At 36.3% G+C, this 22,544-nt stretch overlaps 2 protein-coding genes across 8 annotated transcripts in view; one reads left to right on the plus strand and one right to left on the minus strand.

Annotated features, from left to right (window-relative positions):
* The window catches only part of IMMP2L (inner mitochondrial membrane peptidase subunit 2), a 958,934-nt gene that overhangs the window by 432,381 nt on the left and 504,009 nt on the right, over positions 1 to 22,544 (plus strand). The window contains exon 5 of one of the 7 annotated variants that reach the window (XM_060414759.1): positions 1 to 22,528. This exon is cut by the window's left edge and continues 18,950 nt beyond it. The exons of the other annotated variants lie outside the window; for them this stretch is intronic. The gene's annotated coding sequence lies outside the window, so the exon portion shown is untranslated. Of the gene's footprint in view, positions 22,529 to 22,544 lie in introns of those variants that run through there. 7 annotated transcript variants of the gene reach the window in all.
* The window catches only part of LRRN3 (leucine rich repeat neuronal 3), a 39,942-nt gene continuing 32,595 nt past the window's right edge, over positions 15,198 to 22,544 (minus strand). Inside the window, exon 2 of the mRNA XM_012176787.5 lies at positions 15,198 to 18,208. Coding sequence (XP_012032177.1) covers positions 15,723 to 17,849 — 2,127 coding nt within the window. The 5' untranslated portion in view covers positions 17,850 to 18,208 and the 3' untranslated portion in view covers positions 15,198 to 15,722. The remainder of the gene's footprint in view (positions 18,209 to 22,544) is intronic.

Genomic DNA, 22,544 nt, shown 5'->3' on the forward strand with positions numbered 1-22,544 from the left:
CAGTGAGCCTAGGCTTCTTCCTATACATAGAAAAGTGCTAAATTCCTTAACTTGGGATATCTGGTTTTCTTTAATTCAGAAAACACTTTTGATACTCAGACTACTTGCCCTTTGTTACAAACTTCTATATAACTTGACTCCCTTCCCCCACCTCCTCAGAACAGTTCTCTCAGGGTCACTTGAGGTGCTGTCTCCCAGGCTTATAGTCCTAAAAATTCCGCTGAATGAAACAACTCTCAACTTTTAGGTTGTGACTGCTTTTAACTGGACATTGCTGATGTTAATTAAGTTATCATAATACTTACTTTTACTACCTCCTTTGTGACTCTTATCTAAGAGATGATATCAGTTTATATGATAAATTCCAAAGTTTACAGTTCATTTCAGTTCAGGCGCAGTCGTGTCTGACTCTTTGCGACCCCATGATCGCAGCACGCCAGGCTTCCCTGGCCATCACCAACTCCCGGAGTTTACCCAAACTCATGTGCATTGAGTAGGTGATGCCATCCAGCCATCTCATCCTCTGTCGTCCACTTCTTCTCCTGCCCCCAAACCCTCCCATAATCAGGGTCTTTTCCAATGAGTCAACTCTTCGCATGAAGTGGCCAAAGTACTGGAGTTTCAGCTTCAGCATCAGTCCTTCCAATGAACACCCAGGACTGATCTCCTTTAGGATGGACTGGTTGGATCGCCATGCAGTCCAAGGGACTCTCAAGAGTCTTCTCAAACACCACAGTTCAAAAACATCAATTCTTCGGTGCTCAGCTTTCTTCAGAGTCCAACTCACATCCATAATGACCACTGGAAAAACCATAACCTTGACTAGATGGACCTTGTTGGCAAAGTAATGTCTCTGCTTTTCAATATGCTATCTACGTTGGTCATAACTTTCCTTCCAAGGAGTAAGCATCTTTTAATTTCATGGCTACAATCACCATCTTCAGTGACTTTGGAGCCCAAAAAAATAAAGTCTGACACTGTTTCCCCTGTTTCCCATCTATTTCCCATGAAGTGATGAGACCAGATGCCATGATCCTAGTTTCTGAATGTTGAGCTTTAAGCCAACTTTTTCACTCTCCTCTTTCACTTTCATCCACAGGTTTTTAGTTCCTCTTCACTTTCTGCCATAGAAGTGGTGTCATCTGTATATCTAAGGTTATTGATATTTCTCCCAGCAATCTTGATTCCAGCTTGTGCTTCTTCTAGCCCAGCATTTCTCATGATGTACTCTGCATAGAAGTTAAATAACCAGGGTGACAATATACAGCCTTGGTGTACTCCTTTCCCTATTTGGAACCAGTCTGTTGTTCTATGTCCAGTTCTAACTGTTGCTTCCTGATCTGCATATAGGTTTCTCAAGAGGCAGGTCAGGTGCTCTGGTATTCCCATCTCTTTCAGAATTTTCCACAGTTTATTGTGATCCACACAGTCAAAGGCTTTGGCATAGTTAATAAAGCAAAAATAGATGTTTTTTTCTGGAACTCTCTTGCTTTTTCCATGATCCAGTGGATGTTGGCATTTTGATCTCTGGTTCCCCTGCCTTTTCTAAAATCAGCTGGAACATCTGGAAGTTCACGGTTCACGTATTGCTGAAGCCTAGCTTGGAGAATTTTGAGCACTATTTATTAGCGTGTGAGATGAGTGCAATTGTGCAGTAGTTTGAGCATTCTTTGGCATTGCCTTTCTTTGGGATTGGAATGAAAAGTGACCTTTTCCAGTCCTGTGGCCACTGCTGAGTTTTCCAAACTTGCTGGCATATTGAGTGCAGCACGTTCACAGCATTGTCTTTCAGGTTTTGAATACCAAACTGACAATCTGTCAGTTTGCTTTTACATGGAGACTGAATCCCTCCCACCACTGCCCATTAAAACTTACTAGAAAAGACTTGGTAAGTCAGTTAAATTTTCTAAACCTGAATGTTCCCACGTATATACAAAATTGGGCTGCTGATATTATCTTCCTCTTAGGAATTCATTAGTTTATACATCTGCTTGGGCTTGCTGCTGCTGCTGCTAAGTCGCTTCAGTCGTGTCCAACTCTGTGTGACACCATAGATGGCAGCCCACCAGGCTCTCCTCTCCCTGGGATTCTCCAGCGAAGAACACTGGAGTGGGTTGCCATTTCCTTCTCCAATGCATGATAGTGAAAAGTGAAAGTGAAGTCGCTCAGTCGTATCCAATCCTCAGCGACCTTGGGGACTGCAGCTTTCCAGGCTCCTCTGTCCATGGGATTTTCCAGGCAAGAGTACTGGAGTGGGGTGCCATTGCCTTCTCCTCTGCTAGGGCTTAGCATTTACTAAATGCTGGCGGTGGTGTATTGGTGGTGTTGCTAACTACCAGACTTGGCATCAGAAATGTGACCCTTGTCTACATAGAGTCAGTGCTGCTCTCAATTGAGACTAATTCAGGAATTTTGTTAATACTGCTCCCCAACTAAATGAAGATAGCTTAGGACATCTAGATGGTTATATTCTGTTTCTGGTATTATATTTTAAGAGAGACTTTAATAACTTGTATCATCTCCATAATAGAGTGACCTAAATAGCTTTAAGGACATAGATTTCTTCAGTGTGGAGCAAAGAACACCTAGGGACATGATAGCATGATCAGCTTTGTGGGGCTGCCCTGTAGTACATATATTAAATTCATTCTTTTTTTTGCTTCCTAAAATAAAAGTGATAAGAACTAGAGAAGGGAATTCTCAGTTGAACATGAGCATAAAAACCGTTTTACTCCTAAAGCTTGACAAAAATACAATAGGCTGCTATATACGGGACTGATATAGGGAGTATGGTAACATCTGTCTATCATATTATTGGGAGATTTGGGGGCTGGGTGAGGAGATGATGGAGTGAGCAGTGAAGTCATCTTTCATCCTGAGACTGGAGGTTGTTCATGGCACTTTTCCAGTCTGGGCACCTCTAGTCTATACTAAAAGTGAAGGTAGTAGAGTCAGAGATCCTATAAACTTCATAAAAAATAGAATGACAGGTTTTTGTAAGAGGGAGACATGAATATGGGGCTCTCTTTTCTGAAGTTTTTGATTTTACATAATAACTACATGTTACTTTAATAATAAAAACATATTAAGGTAAATAATATAAAATTATGTACTTTAAATTATTTTAAAGAATAATGTGACATTATGATAAGTTTAGAATTTCAAATCAAGGAGATATTTAGGAGAGCTTTAATATAAAAACTCCTTTCTGACACCAGATTATTTAAAGATCATAGGGTTGGCCTTTCCCACTATAGCAAAAATCTTTATTGATAAGCCCAGTGCCACTGTGAAAGCACCCACAGGTGTTTAACAGTGCTCACTTTGGATCAGGGGAAAGATGTAATGGGTTTGCAAATTTGATAATACTTTTATTTAATATCTCCATTACTGGGACCAATAATTCATCAAAGTAGGTTAGCATAATTTTTATAACATCAGAGTAGCTGTGGATGATATATTCAAATGCTAGAATATACATAATACATATAATTCATAATATACATGAAAATATCTTATGTCTTAAAAAGTACTTGACAAATATATAATCAGAGGTTTATGATATGTTCATAAATTTAAGAGTGTAACTTTAGTTCCAACATCTGGGGCTACTGATCTCATAAAGTTTCTAGTATTTCATACTTTCTGATTTCAGTGAAACTAAAACTTGACTCATTTTTTCCAGAGTGAGGTGAGAGTTTGCGTTGAGCCACATACATACTGTTACCCACCATGAGTATTCACAATGAAAGACAGTTGGCCTGAGTACTACAGGCTATAGCACTGGGGCAGAGTTTACTCTCATCAATAAAACAATCGCTTATTACACTTATTCAGTATCATTTTGTTTAAAGGCTATGGCTCTTCTCTGTTAACCATACCAGACTGAAATGAAACAGACACCTTTGCCATGGTGAGTCAGTGTCCTCTTCATAATTAGGAGCTCACTTCAGAGTGTTGTGGAAGTCTTTCTTGGCATACCCAGAAATACTTAAAATATCATGGGAAGGTAGATGTGTTTTTACCCATTTTATTTTATATTTGGAATATTCCCTTCATTTTCAGGTTAAAAACTTCCAACAAAGTTTTCAAACAAAAGATATTTAAGGATTGAAAAGTAACTAACTTAATAGTCTTTGTATCACAGTTCCCCAAAACCTTTTTGAGAAAATGTAATAGCAAAACTATTTCTGAAATTTTATGCAAAAGCATATATTTTTATTTATTATGTCTATGTCTATTAATGTTTACCTCCTCTTAAATTTTAAGTACATCTTCAAGGTTGAACTTTCATTTATTGACATAGTTCACTTTTATAGTAATATAGATTAGGCTTGTATTAGACAATCTTCATAAAATTTTCTCCTTAACAGTGCTCAGTTATAAAATGAGTGTCCAATTCATGTAGGTCAGTATTTCTACCTATAGTGCTCTTTCTTACTTTAAGTTATTTTGAGTTCAAGGTCTCAACTGGAAACATATAAGAGAGTAATTCTTTTTTATATTATCTGAGGAAAGTGATATCTATGAGATCCACTTAGAACTATGTATGATATGGTAGAAAACATAATCCATTGAATTGAGACCACTGTTATTTCCTGGTGTTCCTAAATCTGTTTTTATTCCTAGTAACCTCTATGTAACATCTGTGAAATTTCTGAGAAATATACCTGACAGTGGAAATAGAACTGTATTGGTCTTAAGTTCAAACAAATAAACCCTAATTTTACATTACATGGGTTTCTGTGTACAAAACTGTCTTTCATTTATTTCCTCTTTAGGGAAACAGTGGAGATCTGGAGTAACATTTTGACCCTTTGTTAATTTCAGAGAAGGTGTATTTTTTTTAATATCTGAAAATAGAATACCTTGCATCTAATGGGCTATACTCACTCTGAACATGCATACTCTGTGCCTGAGTATTTGCTTGTGTCTTGAGAGAGACACTGTGTGTATATGTATGGTTTCAGATTAGGGAGACCTGAGGAGTAGTACAGACAGTGTTCCTCTATCTCTGTTTCCTTTTCTCTTTTATTTCCCACGTCTTCTCAATATTCCCAATGATGGAGGACTAAGAAAGGCATTGGATGAGAAACTGGCTTTGTTGTAGAGGGAGAGAGGAGTGAAACAAGCAAAACTAACATTTGTAACTTTAGGAATTAGTTCTGGTGTTTTAAATTTGGCCAAAGCTTTTCCCCTCAGAATATTAGTTTCCACCATGTTTGGTACCAAATAAGATTTGATTTTTTTTTTAAACCCATATCTTCATCTATCTTTTTGAAGCTAGCTCCAGCTTTTTTTCCTTCTTAGAACTTTCTCCCAGCTACTCAGCATGCTGTTGCTATTCAAAATCCTCAGCCTGTTGTGATCTTTACACTGTCCCTAGCCTGTTCCCAACATTCCTCCTCTCTTTAATTGGGAGATTGTGTAAAGGCAGTTTCAGTTATTAGAACCCTTTCTTGCCTTCTTTATAATAATCCATACCCAATGTATGTGTAAGATATCCCCATGCCTATCATAATGTTATTAACCTATATTGTAATTACCAGATTCATTTGTTAGTATCTACCTATAGGCTGCTGCTGCTAAGTTGCTTCAGTCGTGTCTGACTTTGTGCGACCCCATAGACGGCAGCCCACTAGTCTCCTCCGTCCCTAGGATTCTCCAGGCAAGAATGCTGGGGTGGGTTGCCATTTCTTTCTCTAACCTATGGGCTATAAGTTTTATAATGTCAGGGAATTTGTCTATCATAGGCAATATTGCATCTCTAGTAGCTAATACCATGTCTGGCACACAGCAGATCCTCAGTAATGAAGAGGGCATGGGTAAGATTCATGTATGAATGAAAACACTGGCCACACCTCCTCTGTATAGAAAGTTTGCTATTGTTATAGTAGCAAAGGAGTTCTTACATACAAGTGATTCATTAAAAAAGAAAATCAAAATGGAGTAGTATCTGTAGAATGAGAACATGGTTCAGCATAGTGACTTTGATATATTTGTAAGCACAATTAGTACTCATTAAATTTCTGAGATACTTCTCCACATATAAAATCTGCATGCCAGTTTAATTCCATAGAAACTCACTAATCTATGCAAATGTTCACTTGTTTTGATGAATCATTTTATTTCTTCCACTGGGACATACAGAAGATCCACTTCATAAATGGACATCTGAAGATTTTAATCTCATGGTTAAATTGATAGTCTCAAGTTTTTGCTTAATATTTTTTGCTGCCCCATTTATCAACAAACAATCCATGTTACCTAATCTATGGTAAGTAGTTTTTAATCCTCTAGAACAAATTCTTTATTAGAACTCCTCAGAACCAATTCATAAATCCTAATTCATATGTTAAAACTCCTCAGAACCAGAGGTTTGTAATAGACTACAAGTTGTCCAGCAAAGCTAAACTAAACTCTGTCAGAGTCCATTTACTTGTAATCTCTAAGCTGCTGATGTTTATGGCATCAATATACATGAAGATGGGCATGTTGGCAGAAAGTTGAAAAGATTTACCCCTTAAGCTTTATTGTATATGTACCTCCTTTCAAGGTGAGAATTATGTTCAGTTCAGTTCAGTTGCTCAGTTGTGTCTGACTCTTTGTGACCCCATGAATCACAGCACGCCAGGCCTCCCTGTCCATCACCAACTCCCGGAGTTCACTCAAACTCACATCCATTGAGCTGGTGATGCCATCCAGCCACCTCATCCTCTGTTGTCCCCTTTTCCTCCTGCCCCCAACCCCTCCCAGCATCAGAGTCTTTTCCAATGAGTCAACTCTTCGCATGAGGTGGCCAAAGTACTGGAGTTTCAGCTTTAGCATCATTCCTTCCAAAGAACCCAGGACTGCTCTCCTTCAGAATGGACTGGTTGGATCTCCTTGCAGGCCAAGGGACTCTCAAGAGTCTTCTCCAACACCACAGTTCAAAAGCATCAATTCTTCGGCGCTCAGCTTTCTTCACAGTCCAACTCTCACATCCATACATGACCACAGGAAAAACCATAGCCTTGACTTTGTTGACAAAGTAATGGCTCTGCTTTTTAATATGCTGTCTAGGTTGGTCATAACTTTCCTTCCAAGGAGTAAGCGTCTTTTAATTTCATGGCTGCAATCACCATCTGCAGTGATTTTGGAGCCCCCAAAATAAAGTCTGACACTGTTTCCACTGTTTCCCCATGTATTTGCCATGAAGTGATGGGACCAGATGCCATGATCTTCATTTTCTGAATGTTGAGCTTTAAGCCAACTTTTTCAGTCTCCTCTTTCACTTTCATCAAGAGGCTCTATAGTTCTTCTCCACTTTCTGTCATAAGGTTGGTGTCGTCTGAGTTATCATGTATGACAAACCTAAGCTAGAGTCAGAAAGCAGATAGCACAGGTAACTGACTATTCTGCACTTTTCTGTAATGGGATAGAAAAAGAGGACTATACATAGGATCATGAAATGGATGCATGGAAATAATTATAGAAAAGTCTTATAAGTTCCTAAAGTACCTTTCAGGCTTTGCAAGTGGCTCAGTGGTAAATATTCTCCTGCCAAGCAGTAGATGTGAGTTTGATCCCAGGGTCAGGAAGATCCTCTGGAGAGGGAAGTGGCAAAGCACTCCAGTATTCTTGTCTGGGAAATCCCATGGACAGTGGAGCCTCGTGGGCTGTAGTTCATGGGGTCACAAAAGAGTAGGACATGACTTAGCAACAAATAAGCAACAACAAAAGCCACAGAAGTATCTTTCAGCCAGTGAGTACTTAGTGAATATGCTGACTAAATAGTTTAATTTATAAGAATATATACAGGTCTTTGGGTTTTTGTTTGTGTATGTGTGGTTGATAAACCAGTGCTCGCAGTCTATCTTTGGCAAGCAGTAACACAGTTGGCAAATTGGAGCCCTTTACACCAATTGCTCATGCAAAACTGTGATAGGAATATAAAAATGAATATATTTACGGAGATAGTTAGATGATAAGCACAATTAATGAATCTGGTATACTATTAATATATAGTCCCTCCTCAAAATACCACATTTTAGTTATTTTTGTGAATTACGGCATGCCAGAAGAGTATCTGACTGTTACTCTATGATATTGTGTCTTTCGTTTATTTTTTTCTGGTCTATATTGTTATTATCTTGGGAATGAAAATTACTTCTCTGAGAATGATTTATAAAATGGGAGTGTTAGCACTGAACCCACAAGTATTTCATGAAAACTGAATTAATGTATATGTGTGTGTGTATGTGTGTGTGTGAGAGAGAGAGAGAGAGAGAGACAGAGAGAGGAACGTAAATATGGAGACACAGCAGGAGAGTGAGCCTGTATATCCGTCAGTATGCATGATACACAGAAAGATGGGAAATGTTCATTTTCCCCCACACCATTTCTCCTTTAGATCCAGAGTGGATTTACTATGACCATAGCACATTTTTAGTCTGGTACATATTCACCATTCAGTAAATGGCATTCCTTTCTAGTTTTTATCTTGCTACTCAAGGAACTATGAATGTATACCTGTTCAAATGCAATAATGTTATTAATGATATTTCCATTAGTTGCTATACATTATATTTGCCAGGAAAATCTCTCAAGCATCACATTATGATTTCAGGTCTGAGCCTGGACTGAGATGCACATAATCCGTTGTTTGAAAAACCTAACTTCCCTTACCCTGACACAGTTGTTTTTGATGTAACTGAATTTTTCAATGCAGCCTATTAAATCTCCATGAATGTGTGCATATGAGGATTTTGGCAGAGAAATAAATAGATGATTTTTGTCCTATGTTGAATCTTTTCTCTATTGAGTGAAGTGAAAGTTGCTCAGTCGTGTCCAACTCTGTGACACCATGGACTTAGTCCATGGAATTCTCCAGGCCAAAATACTGGAGTGGGTGGCCTTTCCTTTCTCCAGGGGATTTTCCCAACCCAGGAATTGAACCCAGTTCTCCCGCATTGCAGGTGGATTCTTTTCTCTATTGAAGAGTTCTTATGTTTATACTCACAGGTTTGGGTTGGTTAGTTAGAATCACATAATCATATAAATTAATACATTTTATATATAAATGTTTTCTAAACTCTAATAAAATAAGGAATTTAATATGAAAATCATATCAATATATGAATGTTGGTTTGTTTGGCAACTACCTAAAAAACAGGGATGGGAATTCCAGAAACCTTAAGAAGTTATTTCTAGACATGATTTTTGGTTCTTTTCTTAAACATATGACTCTTCCCTGTAATCATTATTAAAGGGATACCAGAGATATCTGTCTTTAATCCAAGTTTTGATAGTGAACTTCAGTTTATATAGTATTCTTCTGAAGAACTCTTTTGGTGTCTTTGAACATCAGTCAGTTCAGTCACTCAGTCATGTCCAACTCCTTGCAATCCCATGGACTATAGCATGTCAGGCTTTCCTGTCCATTGCCAGCTCCTGGAACTTGCTCAAACTCATGTCCATCGAGTTGGTGATACAATTCAAACACCTCATCCTCTGTCATCCCCTTCTCCTCTTGCCTTCAGTCTTTCCCAGCATCAGGGTCTTTCCAAAGAATCAGTTCTTCACATCAGGTGGCCAAAGTATTGGAGTTTCAGCTTCAGCATCAGTCCTTCCAATGAATATTCAGGATTGATTTACTTTAGGAGGGACTGGTTGGATCTCCTTGCAGTCGAAGGGAATTTCAAGTGTTTTCCAATGCCACAGTTCAAAAGCATCAATTGTTTGGTGCTCAGCTTACTTTATGGTCCAACTCTTGTATCCATACATGACTACTAGAAAAATCGTAATTTTGACTATATGGACCTTTGCTAAGTAATGTCTCTGCTTTTTAATTGCTGTCTAGGTTGGTCATAGCTTTTCTTCCAAGGATCAAACATCTTTTAATTTCATGGCTGCAGTCACCATTTGCAGTGATTTTTGAGCCCAAGAAAATAAAGTCTGTCACTGTTTCTCTTGTTTCCCCATCTATTTGCCATGAAGTGATTGGATCAGTTGCCACGATCTTCATTTTTTGACTGTTCAGTTTTAAGCCAGCCTTTTCACTCTCATCAAGAAGCTCTTTAGTTCCTCATTTTCTGCTGTAAGGGTCGTATCATCTGCATATCTGAGTTATTGGTATTTCTCCCGACAATCTTGATTCCAACTTGTGCTTCATCTGGCCGAGCATTTCACATGATGTACTCTGTGTATAAGGTAAATAAGCCTGGTGACAGTATACAACCTTGATGTACTCCTTTTCCAATTTGGTCCAGTCTGTTGTTCCATGTCCAGTTCTAACCATTGCTTCTTGACCTGCAGGTAAGGTAAGCTCTTTGATCATATTCCTGTAATAATGACACCTCTGTTGGTTTAAGAACTATTTGTCTTTATCGACCTTGAATCTGTTACCACAGATGACAGGGAGGTTATTTTATTACTGTCTGATTCTCTCTATTCTAGGATTAGGAGGGTCAACTTATGTCCAAGGTTTATTCCATTATTTGTTCCAGAGGCTGGTAAACATTGTAAATGAATATCACAACTGAATGTTGAATCAACACCTTCAGACACTGAACCATATGTTTTAGCGAGAAGCTGGGTTTTTCTTAAAATGGTCACAGAATTCCATTAGTTTCTTGAAGATATATCAGAATTAGAAAAGATATACACACTAAACACTATGAAAACTTCAAATATCATAACAATTCATCCTTCTGAAAGACTTGCTGAGGTCAGCCACAATTCATATTTTTTATGCTTTGTTATTCTGGATCACATTACACTAATATTGAAGTTCTATGTGATAAATTTGTTCTTAAGTCATTACTTACTTAAATACCTCACTTTACTTCTAAGAGAAAGCTATATCAATATATCTGTCATATACCTAACCCCTTATTTGATATCGACCATGTGGCTTTTTCTGAAGATAAGCTAAGCGTTCTCTGATGTATGTGTAACTGAACTAGAGTAAGTAAATTCATGTCTATATGGGTTTGTCTATTTTCAGTAAGAATAAAAAGGAAATGTGTCATTTTCATGTGTTCCAAATTTCATGTGTCTTCTCACCTGAGAATGCTGAATGCTTCCTAGTCAATTCAAGAGGACCTTTGCTATATCATTAATGGAATGTTTAGGCCAGATTTTGGTAATAATCTATATTTTAATAGACTATTATTCTTTAGTTTGTATTTTAATTCTTATTGGAATTTAAAGTATTTTAATATTTTAATTGGAATTAAAATTTGTATTTTAATTTTGGAATCTTTAGTGGATATACTGGCCATGGTAATAAAAATTAACTCAGATTTTTCCATTGTATTTCTGTGGATAAACAGTGTTTTATTTTTCCCTTGCCTCAGAGAAATAATACAAATTAATTTGGTGGCCAGCCTTAACAATAGATAAAGTTCTTCCTTTTCAAATTAACAAAGAAAAGTGGTCACTGTTGTATTGTTTAGAGTCAGATTCTTTCTTTTTCCAGACCTCCATGATACTGATTTTAGCATTTTGATTCTAGGCTGTTTTTGATATCAAATCATGGCTATTTCTTTCTCGTATAATACTGCCGTGCTCCTAAGCAACAGCCTAATTCACAATTCATCTGTTGGGGTAAAATAATATTATAATGATTAAAGACTGCAAAACTAAGGGTGAAAATACTAACATTTAAAGAGAAAATAATTTTAGTCTTTCTGTTTAGATTTATTCCCAAATGACCATTTGGGGTGTTTGATATTCTAAATTGCCTGGGATAATCATATTTTTTGAAAAACAAAACAAAACAAAACAAAAAACAAAAAAAACTTTTTACTTATTTGTTAGATTTTGTTTTGGCAATTTATAGAGATACAGAAAGACAGAGAATGAATCAAAGAACATGAGGCCACAATATAACTACTATTAATAATTCCCCATCTCCTAGAAAGTCAGCATTGTGGTGAACCTAAAGATGTTCTTGATAGTTACATATACGATGAGAATTCTTTTCAGCTACTTGTGATAGCTGTGAGAACATTTTTTAAAGGAGATATATAATTTTAGTTGTTTTGTTTGCTTTATTGGTTACTCACCTATCACTTCTAATTTTTCATGTAAAAGGCTAATCTATGAAAATGCTGTTCATAGCTGTTGTAAGATTTTATAAGAGTGGATAGGGTAAGTTGGTCTTCCTCATGAAATACATAAACATTTTGGCAGTGGTAGATTTACCTTCTTGAATTTAACTTGCTCATATTTCTTGGGCAATCAATCTGTGTTGAGAATAGGGGAAAGATAATAGTTATCTATGTTTCTGTGCTTTGAAATAACTTATGGTAAGTAGACAGGCATCTTGATGTTAACTAGTCTGAGGATGGTGTTAAGCTAGTGTGTATGTGTATTAAGAGCAATAATAAAATTAAGTTCCTATATCAACATGTGATAAATGAAACATTTTAGACCAAATGAAAAAAATTGATTTTCTGAATATAACCCTTCTGTGAAGGTGTGGATTGAAACTGCGTTTCCACTAGGTAACAGTTAACATGTATTTTTGAAAGCAGTGATACATTATCATAATGTAGTCCAGCCGAATAGAAGCCCCTTAATGGTGGTGAATTTGTCCTGTTCACTTCTATTTTTCCAGTGACTAATAGCCATATAATACATATATATTGAATATAAACAAAAGCAAATATATTTAAATGAATAAACTAAGGAATTATAATCTTGAAATTATGCTTACTGTTATGTAATTTTGCTTAATTTTTAATCTAATTAGAATAACATTTAAGTACTGTGGTAAATATTAAAGGACTGATGATGTATCATAAATCTATTTCATTTCTTGCTAAGCAAGATGGTCACACATGACTGGCCGTATGTCACATATTGTTACATGGCTTTGTTGATAGTCACGCATTTTACACCACATTGTTAGTATGCAGTTTTGTATTCAACTAGGCATTCTTGTTTTCCAAAAATTGGGATTTATTTTTTAGTGTAATTTATAAATTATTTTTTTCTAAAAAATGTTTTCCTTTATGCCAAGTGAGGGGGCCATTTGGCATCCATAGAGATATAAACTTTGGAGTTTTATGTATTATAGGAAAAGTTTTCATTTGTATTCATATGGTATCACCAAATTGTAAGTTACATGCATTGAGTACTCTGTTCAGTGCTTAGTTAATTTTATGTGAATTTTAGGAGGTAACATAGGGAGTATGAAGTGCCATTCTGTTGTTGAAGCAAATGTCTCCCCCCCCCCCAGTGGAAATTTAGATTAAAATTTGAGCAAGGAAATAGGATCATGATTTGCTTTGAGCATCTGTATTTATTCAGCTGTAACAGAAATACTTCATTTCTGTGCTCACTGTAAGGTATCTATTCAGAGTACCTATTTACTGCAATTTCTGTAAGAAAAATGTAGCTTGAAATGGATTCTCAGCTTCCCCATATGTTTGTTATAGTTCTTCATGCAGATAGACATATACAAGGTACCTAAGCAAGTTCTTGCTGACCTATACAGTACCTGCATCCTATCAGGTCATATTTCAGCTCCTATATTTTTGATAAATAGCCTGGCTCTTAAAAAGCTCTGTCCATGGTGCTGAAACCTCTTGTGATGTATGAGCATGTCTTGCTGATAAATTCTAATGTCAGCCTCTCTGTGATAGTGATTCATCAGGTTGTAAAATTTGTGTTTGGGAAACACACTGAATTAGCAAGTTTCATATTTTGTTTGTGGTTAAATTAACACAGTTTGTCCTTTTGTATTAAAGAATTTATAACAATTACTTTCAAGCATTGCATTAACAGCTTGGATTTAATTAGATACTGTTAGTGCTATCACAAAAGCAAATGTCTAGTGTTAACAAATACGTTGATATGACTTCAGTGCTAGAAATGTTTACAGGCCAGTGACATGTTGGTAATAAGAAGGAAGCTTCTATAGGAACAATTAAGCAATTGATGATGAACAGTTAAAGTAGCAATTAACAAGGAAGCCTTGTAGAGATAAGAAATTTGCATACAGAAAGTAAGGCTTATTACTATTGGTGATTTGTTTTTTTAAAAAAATAGTTTCAGGATGTTTTATTTGTACACAGATACATTTTTGGGGGCAGAACTATGGATTTTTGTTTGTAAATATGACTAAAGCCTTAAAAAATCTTGGTAGTTTTTTCCAGGTAAAATTCTTATATTTTTTGTATAAGATTCTAAATTATAAATATTAGTATCTCAATGATTCTCGATTTTTTAACCTGCATTCCTTTAGGTGCCTTAAATATTGTCATAGAGAACTGCACTTTTGTTTAATTTTATTCTAAATTAGTCTCAGAATCTTTTCATTAGTAAAACAGTCCTCTTAAATTTCTGTTTAACTCTGGAATTTCTACTATCAACTCTGTATATCTTAAGATTAAATTTAAAAATTCCAGTCTCAGAAAATTGTAGTCTCCTAAAATTCTAAAATCTATTGTTATCCTGGGATAAAGAACCATCCACTTTGATCACAACTATCTTTAAGTCCATACCAACTGGGTAAGTTGCTACACAATTATATAAACCTCCTTCTTTGGGGGTCATATAGAATATACTGTTTTCTTGCTGTATTTGCAACATAGAAGAGTATTAGGTTATTTGCTTGTTATTGCAGTGTCATTAACTGTTTACAATCACAAGATTTGAAAATTACACCTAGGTAAGTCCTACTGAGATTTGGTGATATTTTCTACAAAGCAAGCAGCCTAATATTGAGTCACTGCCAATTATTAAAATAAGACTTTCAGTTCCTTAAATATTGGGTTTATATTATGTGAACCTAAAAGTTAAATCTACTCCAAAAGCTTCGGAGAAGGCAATGGCAACCCACTCCAGTACTCTTGCCTGGAAAATCCCATGGGCGGAGGTGCCTGGTGGGCTGCCGTCTATGGGGTCGCACAGAGTCGGATACGACTGAAGCGACTTAGCAGCAGCAGCAACTCCAAAAGCTTCTTGTTAAGAAAATCTTTAAGTGAATACATAATTTCCTAGAGGATTTGTTTTTGTCAATAAGGGGTTAAGTACAATGTTATTATTGCTGTTCAATATTGATAAAGTGCCTTCCAGGATCCATTTTTGTGCATTATAGACATGTAGTTACACACAGTAAAAGTGTCCTACTCTTAGCCTTCCAAATTTCATTATAGAAAAACACTTTTGAAAACACTGTCATTTAAATATCTGGTCAGATGATATTTCCCAGAAATTATTCTTTATTTAGAAACAAAAACAAGACAAAAGCAACTGATTTTAATCCAAAATGTATTTTTCCTTATAAAAGAGGCCCACATACTCACTGTGTCTACTCTACAGAATTTGTCCATTTTATTACACCACGTGTCAATTCAAGTTTATCGGGTCACTGCGAAAACTCGTGGCTAATATGTGTAATACAACACAGGAGGAGGTATTGCTCAGTTCAACTATTCTTATATACTTAAAAAAGATACAGAAATGTTTTTGTCCACTTTAACTGTAGTCCAGACAGAAAAGTTACATGAAAGTTCTAGAAAATGGATTTATTTTATTTGGTTGCCACAGTACCCTTTGAAGCCAGTTAATTAAAATGCCAAACTTGTACATCTGTCCATTGGTCAGGAGCAGCACTGGTGAAGCTTAAACTTCTTTCTGCAAAGTAATATTTCTCTCCTTTTTTTTTTTTTTTTTAAGTACAACCACAGTCTTGAGTTTTTCCTTGAAGTAGATTTAGTTGGTTGTTTTTAGGACATGTTAGTTGGCACACCTATAACAGTTGCTTTTACTTCCAGTGCTGCACCTTTTTCTTTGCCTGTTTCCCAGAGGTTGATCAGAGGAGGGTAAAGCTCACTGAACGCAAAGGTTGGTTTCTGTAAGTAATTCCTTACATAGTTATGTCCACCATCACAGTTGACTTCTTGAGAGAGGAAGCTGAAAAGACAGATCACACCAATAATCCCCAGAGAGCCTCCAAGGCAAGCCATAAATGTTGTGGTGTTATTCTTTTCATACTTTTTTTGATCAGGGTCCAAACCTTTTGTGGTGACATTTACACATTGTTTTCTGCTTTTTTGATAGATGGTGGGGATATCAACACAAATCTTATACTCAGTTGCTGGGTTCAGATGAGTAAGATTATACACCTTGACATCAGATGGTATTCGTGCACTTTGGGCAGCATGGGAATTCTCAGCCTTGACAAAGGCTGTCCACTTAATACTGGATTTGAGAATTTTAGAACTTGCTTTCCAAGACACCAGAACTGAATTGGCCTGAACATCTTTTATTTTAATATTCAAGGATCCATTGTTATCCTGGGGAAGAGAGCCATCCACTTTGATCATAACAGACTTTAAGTCAGCACCCACCAGGTTAGTTGCTATGCAGGTATACAAACCCCCCTCTGCTGGGGTGATGCCACTTATGTCAAGTGTGCCTTCAGAATGGACATAGAACTTATTTGTTAGAGTATTAGGCAAGAGTTTTTTACCAGAAGGTGTTATCCAGTAGATTTCAGGCTGTGGCTCTGCAGTAGCTCTACAGTGTAAGGAAACATAACTCCCAGCTTCTAAATCCAGGTTGGAAGGGAAACTCTCAGGAGCTATAAGAGGGAGACAGATTTCCATCATTTCCCTAAAATGCACCTGCCGCACATTCTGGCCTTGGAATTCGGGCGGGTCCACACAAAACAGTGACTCTGGCTCCATAAATCGAATGTTGGTTTTGTTCATATTAATCCAACGGATGACACAGTCACACCTGATAGGATTGCTGTGTATGCTGATTTCCTTGAGGTTTGGCAGAGATTCCACTGTACCCTGGTACAGGGCACTAAGGGCATTGCTGTTAAGCATAAGTGATTCCAGCTTGGGCAGCCGGAAAAATGCATTTGGGTGAATGTAAGACAACCTGGGGTTGTTAGTAGCTTCTATTTTTCTTAAATCTGGTAAGTTATCCACAGCAAGACTGTCGATGGAAATCAGCTCAGGCATATTGTTTATTCCCAACTCTTTTAAGTGTAGCATATTGCTAAAATCTCCCCTCCGTATTCTGTTAATGGGATTTTTATTTAGATCCAAAAATTTGAGGTTTACTGCTTTTTGAAGAGCAACATTGGGCACTTTAATAAGCCTGTTGTCATAAAAAGAGATGCTTTCTAAGTTTTCAAGTCCAACCAAGGCGTTATCTGGTATTTCTGTGAGGTTTATACCAGCTATAACCAGGCTGCGAAGATTGATGAGAGGCTTAAAGTTCATATCTTTGATTCTGATGATTGGATTTTCCCCAATCATCAGAATCTCCAGATTGGGAAGAGCCTCAAACCACTTACTGTTGATCATCTGCAATCTGTTTGAATTGAGATGAAGTCGAAGAAGATTATGTAGGCCAATAAAGGCTCCTGGTGAAATTGCAGAAAGCAAGTTGTGATTAATATAGAGTTCTTGTAAGTTGCTTAGTCCAGACAGACATTTTTCAGGCAGCTCAGTAAGTTTGTTTTCTTCTAGGTATACAGAAAGAAGCTGAGGCATCTTTTTTACATTAATGTTGGTGACTGAAGATAAATTGTTTTGAGATAAGTCCAGGCCAGTAAGGTTTACTGGAAAGTCTATGGAGTATTCAATTTTTGCAATATTGTTAGTCTGTAGTAGCAGAATCTGTGTGTCAGCAGGCAGTCTGGTTGGGAAATTTGAAAGACCTAAATCATTACAATCCACTGTAGATGCCTCCATATAAATGGATCGAGGTGTAAACCAGGGCCGGATTTCACATGTACATAACTGTGGGCAATCTGCTTTTTTATCTACAGCTTGTACTAGGGTAGTGATAGCTAGGCCAAGTAGCACATGAATTCGGAGTAGCAGGTCCTTCATCTTAGCTTTCTTCTTCAGGAATTTAATGGGCCCTTAAGGATTCCACGGTCACTGCTAGTAAGATCAGTAAGAGCTGATTGATACAAAAAATAGTTGCTTTTGTCAAATGACGAATGCCAGAGAATGGCAAAGACTGTCTTCATGGAAATAAGTGCCAGTGCCCCAGTTGCACTGTCCAGAAATGCCATGCATATTACAGAAAAGGCTTCTATCTCCTTTACGGTAGGATATGGATATAACTTTTGAAGATGGAGTATGTATAGATGGTCACAGGAAATTAGGCAATTCATTTATTTAGGAGTATAATATTCACATCCCATGCTTGTTCAGTACTTGCAGGAATAGCAGCATGATGCTAACTATAATAAAATATAAAAGAAAAAAGAAAGATAATTAGTCCAAAGGGGAAAAAGAAACAATACCCATTAACTAATTATGATTCTTATATATAATAGTCTTATTTTACAGTTAATTCAATATGTTTTGATGACCTTATTCCCTGTTATGACTGCCCTTAATAGTAATTGACCCACACATTGGACAGGCTGAGAAACTGTATCTTTAGTAGACTTAAATTACATTAAACATAAAGAATTTTTCTCTGTTTTTCAAATCTTTGCTTGTTTTATTGCTTGTTATTATGAGCTATTATTTGTTGTTCTATTTGACAATTACGGTGGGGAGGGGAGAAAACCTTTCAGTGATGGCTTTTTTATTTTCTCTTAGAGAAGCAAAATTAAAAGGTTATAAATAAACAATAAATAAATAATGTTGTTCAGTTAAAAATCAAATGAGTTAGTCTGTGATTCCTCAGGTTTCCAGGAGATGACATTTAGAAACAAAATTATAAAATGATGTAGAAACTGTGGTATTCAGCTGAATTTTCCATTTTCATTCATACTTCCTTCCAAAGTCTCCTTTGTATAAAGTGACTTGAATTTTGTAGTCTTTGGAAAAGATTGTCTAACTTGCTGTAGATCCACTTGTATACTGTCATGCTGAGCTGAAATTCAGATTAATGTTAGACTGTTTGATTATCCCCCGAAAATAACTTACATTCCATTAGTTAGAACAATGAAAAAGTAACTTTATCACATCAGTAAGACACTTAGCTATACCTTCTTTTAAACGGTTACTGATGTCTTTGTTGTAATAATAAGCAACTGCAAAGCCAAGCTGCAATTTTGATATGTTCTATATTATAAAACACCCCACAACATTCAGATGTTCACTCCACCTGTTATCCTGCTGGTGAGTTCTCCCTGCAAATGCACGGGACAGCTGGAGCACGGCTGCCCTGTTCATTCTGAAGCTTGTGCTTACCAGGGATAACTGTGAATACTGTTCTTTCCTCTCTGCCCAGTATCGACATTCATAGTGGCATTGTTGACTGACTCTAACATGGGTGTTTCAATGACAGAGATAAATATGTTTAGAGATACGGCTGCCACAGAGAGACAAAACTTTTTTATTTAATTAAAAAATTTCCTTAGTTTTAAAACTTGTGAAAAATTTACAGTTCTAAGTCACATCTTCTCCTCCTCTTGTCCACTAAGACATCTGATAAAACTGGATCATGAAGCTCAGATAACTACTATGTTATCCTGAATTAAGTGTCTTTTTTTAAAATTACTTCACCTATTTAATGATCAGAATTCCTTTTTTTATAAAATACTCTTCAGATATTATTACTCTTAATCTGTTTTAAGTAGGCTCTAAGCCCCTTGAAAGAATTTAATGCAACTGCTTCTTCCCTGAAGATGCCTTATAAATCCTTAGACATCCATCATCTGGGGTCCCTCTTCTTTTTCTCCGTGTTTCTTGTCATTTTCTGCCATACTCCTGCATGCAGCCTTTTCTCTGCCTATAGAACTGTAAATCCTGCAACTTCTCTTTGCCTGGATTGCCTGTTTCTTTGTTTTAAGTTCATTCTTGCTCTTTTGTCAATCTTCAGTTCAAGCATCACCTCTCTAGGAAGCCTTCCATATAACTCCTCCTCCCAAGTTGTACTTAGCTTCCTGCTGGTACAGGTGGTTCCAGCGCCCCAGCACACATCTCTGCTAGAATTTTTAGTTGATTTTCTCCCTCATCAAATACTCACTTCCTTTCATGCCTGAGATCTGCCTGATGTTGCAACCCCAGCTACTGGGCATGATGATTAGAACACAGTAGATGCTCAAAAAAGGTTTTCAGTGAACTGATAAATGAATTACATTAATAAATATATATATATTCATCTTTCTATATGACTATAGAACCAACTTAAGCAGCTTGGTTTAATTTCCTAATTTCAAATCTAGTTGGTTTAACGCACATAAATCTACTATACAGAATATGTGTTATCTTTATTGCTAAAATTCAAGGTTTAAATTTTAATGTAATACAAAGGAACTAGATTTTAAAGAAAAGTCATCTAATATTATATCTTAGTTTATTCCTTAATTTATTCAGTCAAAACTTAATGAACACCTATTATGTGCCACTTTGAGATAATAGTTGGAGGATAAAAGGATGACTTAGATATGATTTCTTCCCTTCATAAGTTTTCAGTCTTTCAAGGGTGACACAAGTAAATAAGGAGAGGTACCAGGATAGAATTTGAAATAGAAAACTATTACATTTCTATTTTCAAAATGAAGAAAAGGCCTAGGTACAAAGTATAAAAGATATTTCAGTGTGTTGCCACAAATGTTAATAATTCAGTTGTGAACTGAACAATCATAATTTCGGCCAATTAATCAGTTAGATCCAGTTTCTCTAGCAAACAGAAACCTATATTCTCCTTTATGTTAACTAGAAGATTAGAAATGTTCAAGGTAAAACATTCTTTTAGGGGGGGAATCTTAACCTAATGCCATTTTTTGTTTTAAAATTTTTGTGTTTTCTTAAATTTATATTTACCTTTAATTAGAAACCCTTTTCTAACCTCATTTCATCATTTTGGCATAGTCATATGCCAAAAACAACCAAATCTGAACTACATTTATTCTGTAAGCTTTTGAAAATAAGGAGAGTTCTAAAAGTAGTGAACACATTTGAATTTCATTTTTCCAGGTCTGTAGGAAGAAATTGTCAGTATGGGAAGTACAACAGAGGATATGTAAATTGTGCCTTTATTGTAATATTGATTTTTTTCTCATTTGGAAATGATGATGATACTTTCACTAATGGATTATTTGGCATGGATTGTTTGCAGGATAGTAAGGCAGTAATAACATCTTACATATTAGTGCTTTGCTGTTTTCAAAGACCTTTGATATCCATTGTTTATTTTATGTTAATAATGACCTTGAAACAGATTGCAGAGGGATTTTAACCACTGTTTTTGTTTTGTTTTTTTCCACAATCTATCTGCCTGGAATCACACAGCTAATATTGATGAGGAGGAATTCGAACCCAGGCTTTATCTTTAGGCCTGCAGCTCTTTCTAGTAAGGCATGTTGCCTATACACGTAAACGTGATGAAATCGTATTGACAAAGGTAGTGCAGTGATTTATTTCTTAGCGTGGGCTGGCATTACCTTTGTCTTCAGCTTTTCAAATTTAGAATATTAATATTATCAATCTACTAATAGTGAGCAGGATGTGATCCACACTAACCAGACTCACAAGAGACAAGACCCAAATCCCAACACATTACAGTGAGAAATATGACTATCAAGAGTACAAATGTTAATACCTGAATCTGCCAGTCAATGCTTTGGCTTCATTTTAAAAATATACTTGGTAGTACAAATTATGAACCTGCACTTTGTGAATATAAAGTCAGGGCAGGGAATTTAGGTTAGACTTCTTATTGTCATCAGAAATGATAGTCTGACATGCTTGCTTTAGTAAAGAGCATATATCATCACAGGAAACTGAACCTCTTGAGCCTCATGGCCTTTAGCATGGCTTCAGCCCTCAAAAGCTTATTGTGGGAAACTTTTTCCAGATTTATTCTTGGTCACTTCTCATCTGTGTCATGATAATTATTTGTTTACACTTCTTTTTCCCCTTACTTGCCATAAAATTATTAGATAATAGATTATTGCTAGACATTTGATTATTAGACTATTTCCTTACTAGGTATAAGATTATTAGGTTGTTACTTTCTAAATTATGAGATCATTATTATTATTGTTAGAAACTATGTTCAGCTTCCTTTTGATTTGATTATATTGGTGTATTTGATTGCTTGATTAGTACCTAGGCCAGTATATAGGTCATTAAATGTTTGCTACATGATAACTCACAATTATCTTTCTATAACTTGTGTTAGATGATAGCATATGGACTAGTGATTAAAATTACTTTTGTCCTTAAGTAACTTACAACACCAAAAACAGTGCTTAAAATCCCTCTGTAATCTATTTCAAGGTCATCACCTGAAATGCAGGAGACCCCAGTTCGATTCCTGGGTCGGGAAGATCCTCTGGAGAAGGGATAGGCTACCCACACCAGCATACTTAGGCTTCCCTTATGGCTCAGCTGGTAGAGAATCTTCCGGCAATGTGGGAGATCTGGGTTCGATCCCTGGGTTGGGAAGATCCCCTGGAGAAGGAAAAGGCTACCCACTCCAGTATTCTGGCCTGGAGAATTCCAGGGACTCTATAGTCCATGGGGTTGCAAAGGGTTGAACATGACAGAGTGACTTTCACTTTCAACTTACAATTAGCAACACAGAAAAAAAAAATAAAGAGGAAAAGATATGCC

Source organism: Ovis aries, chromosome 4, assembly GCF_016772045.2.
Source record: "Ovis aries strain OAR_USU_Benz2616 breed Rambouillet chromosome 4, ARS-UI_Ramb_v3.0, whole genome shotgun sequence".
Taxonomy (NCBI): domain Eukaryota; kingdom Metazoa; phylum Chordata; class Mammalia; order Artiodactyla; family Bovidae; genus Ovis; species Ovis aries.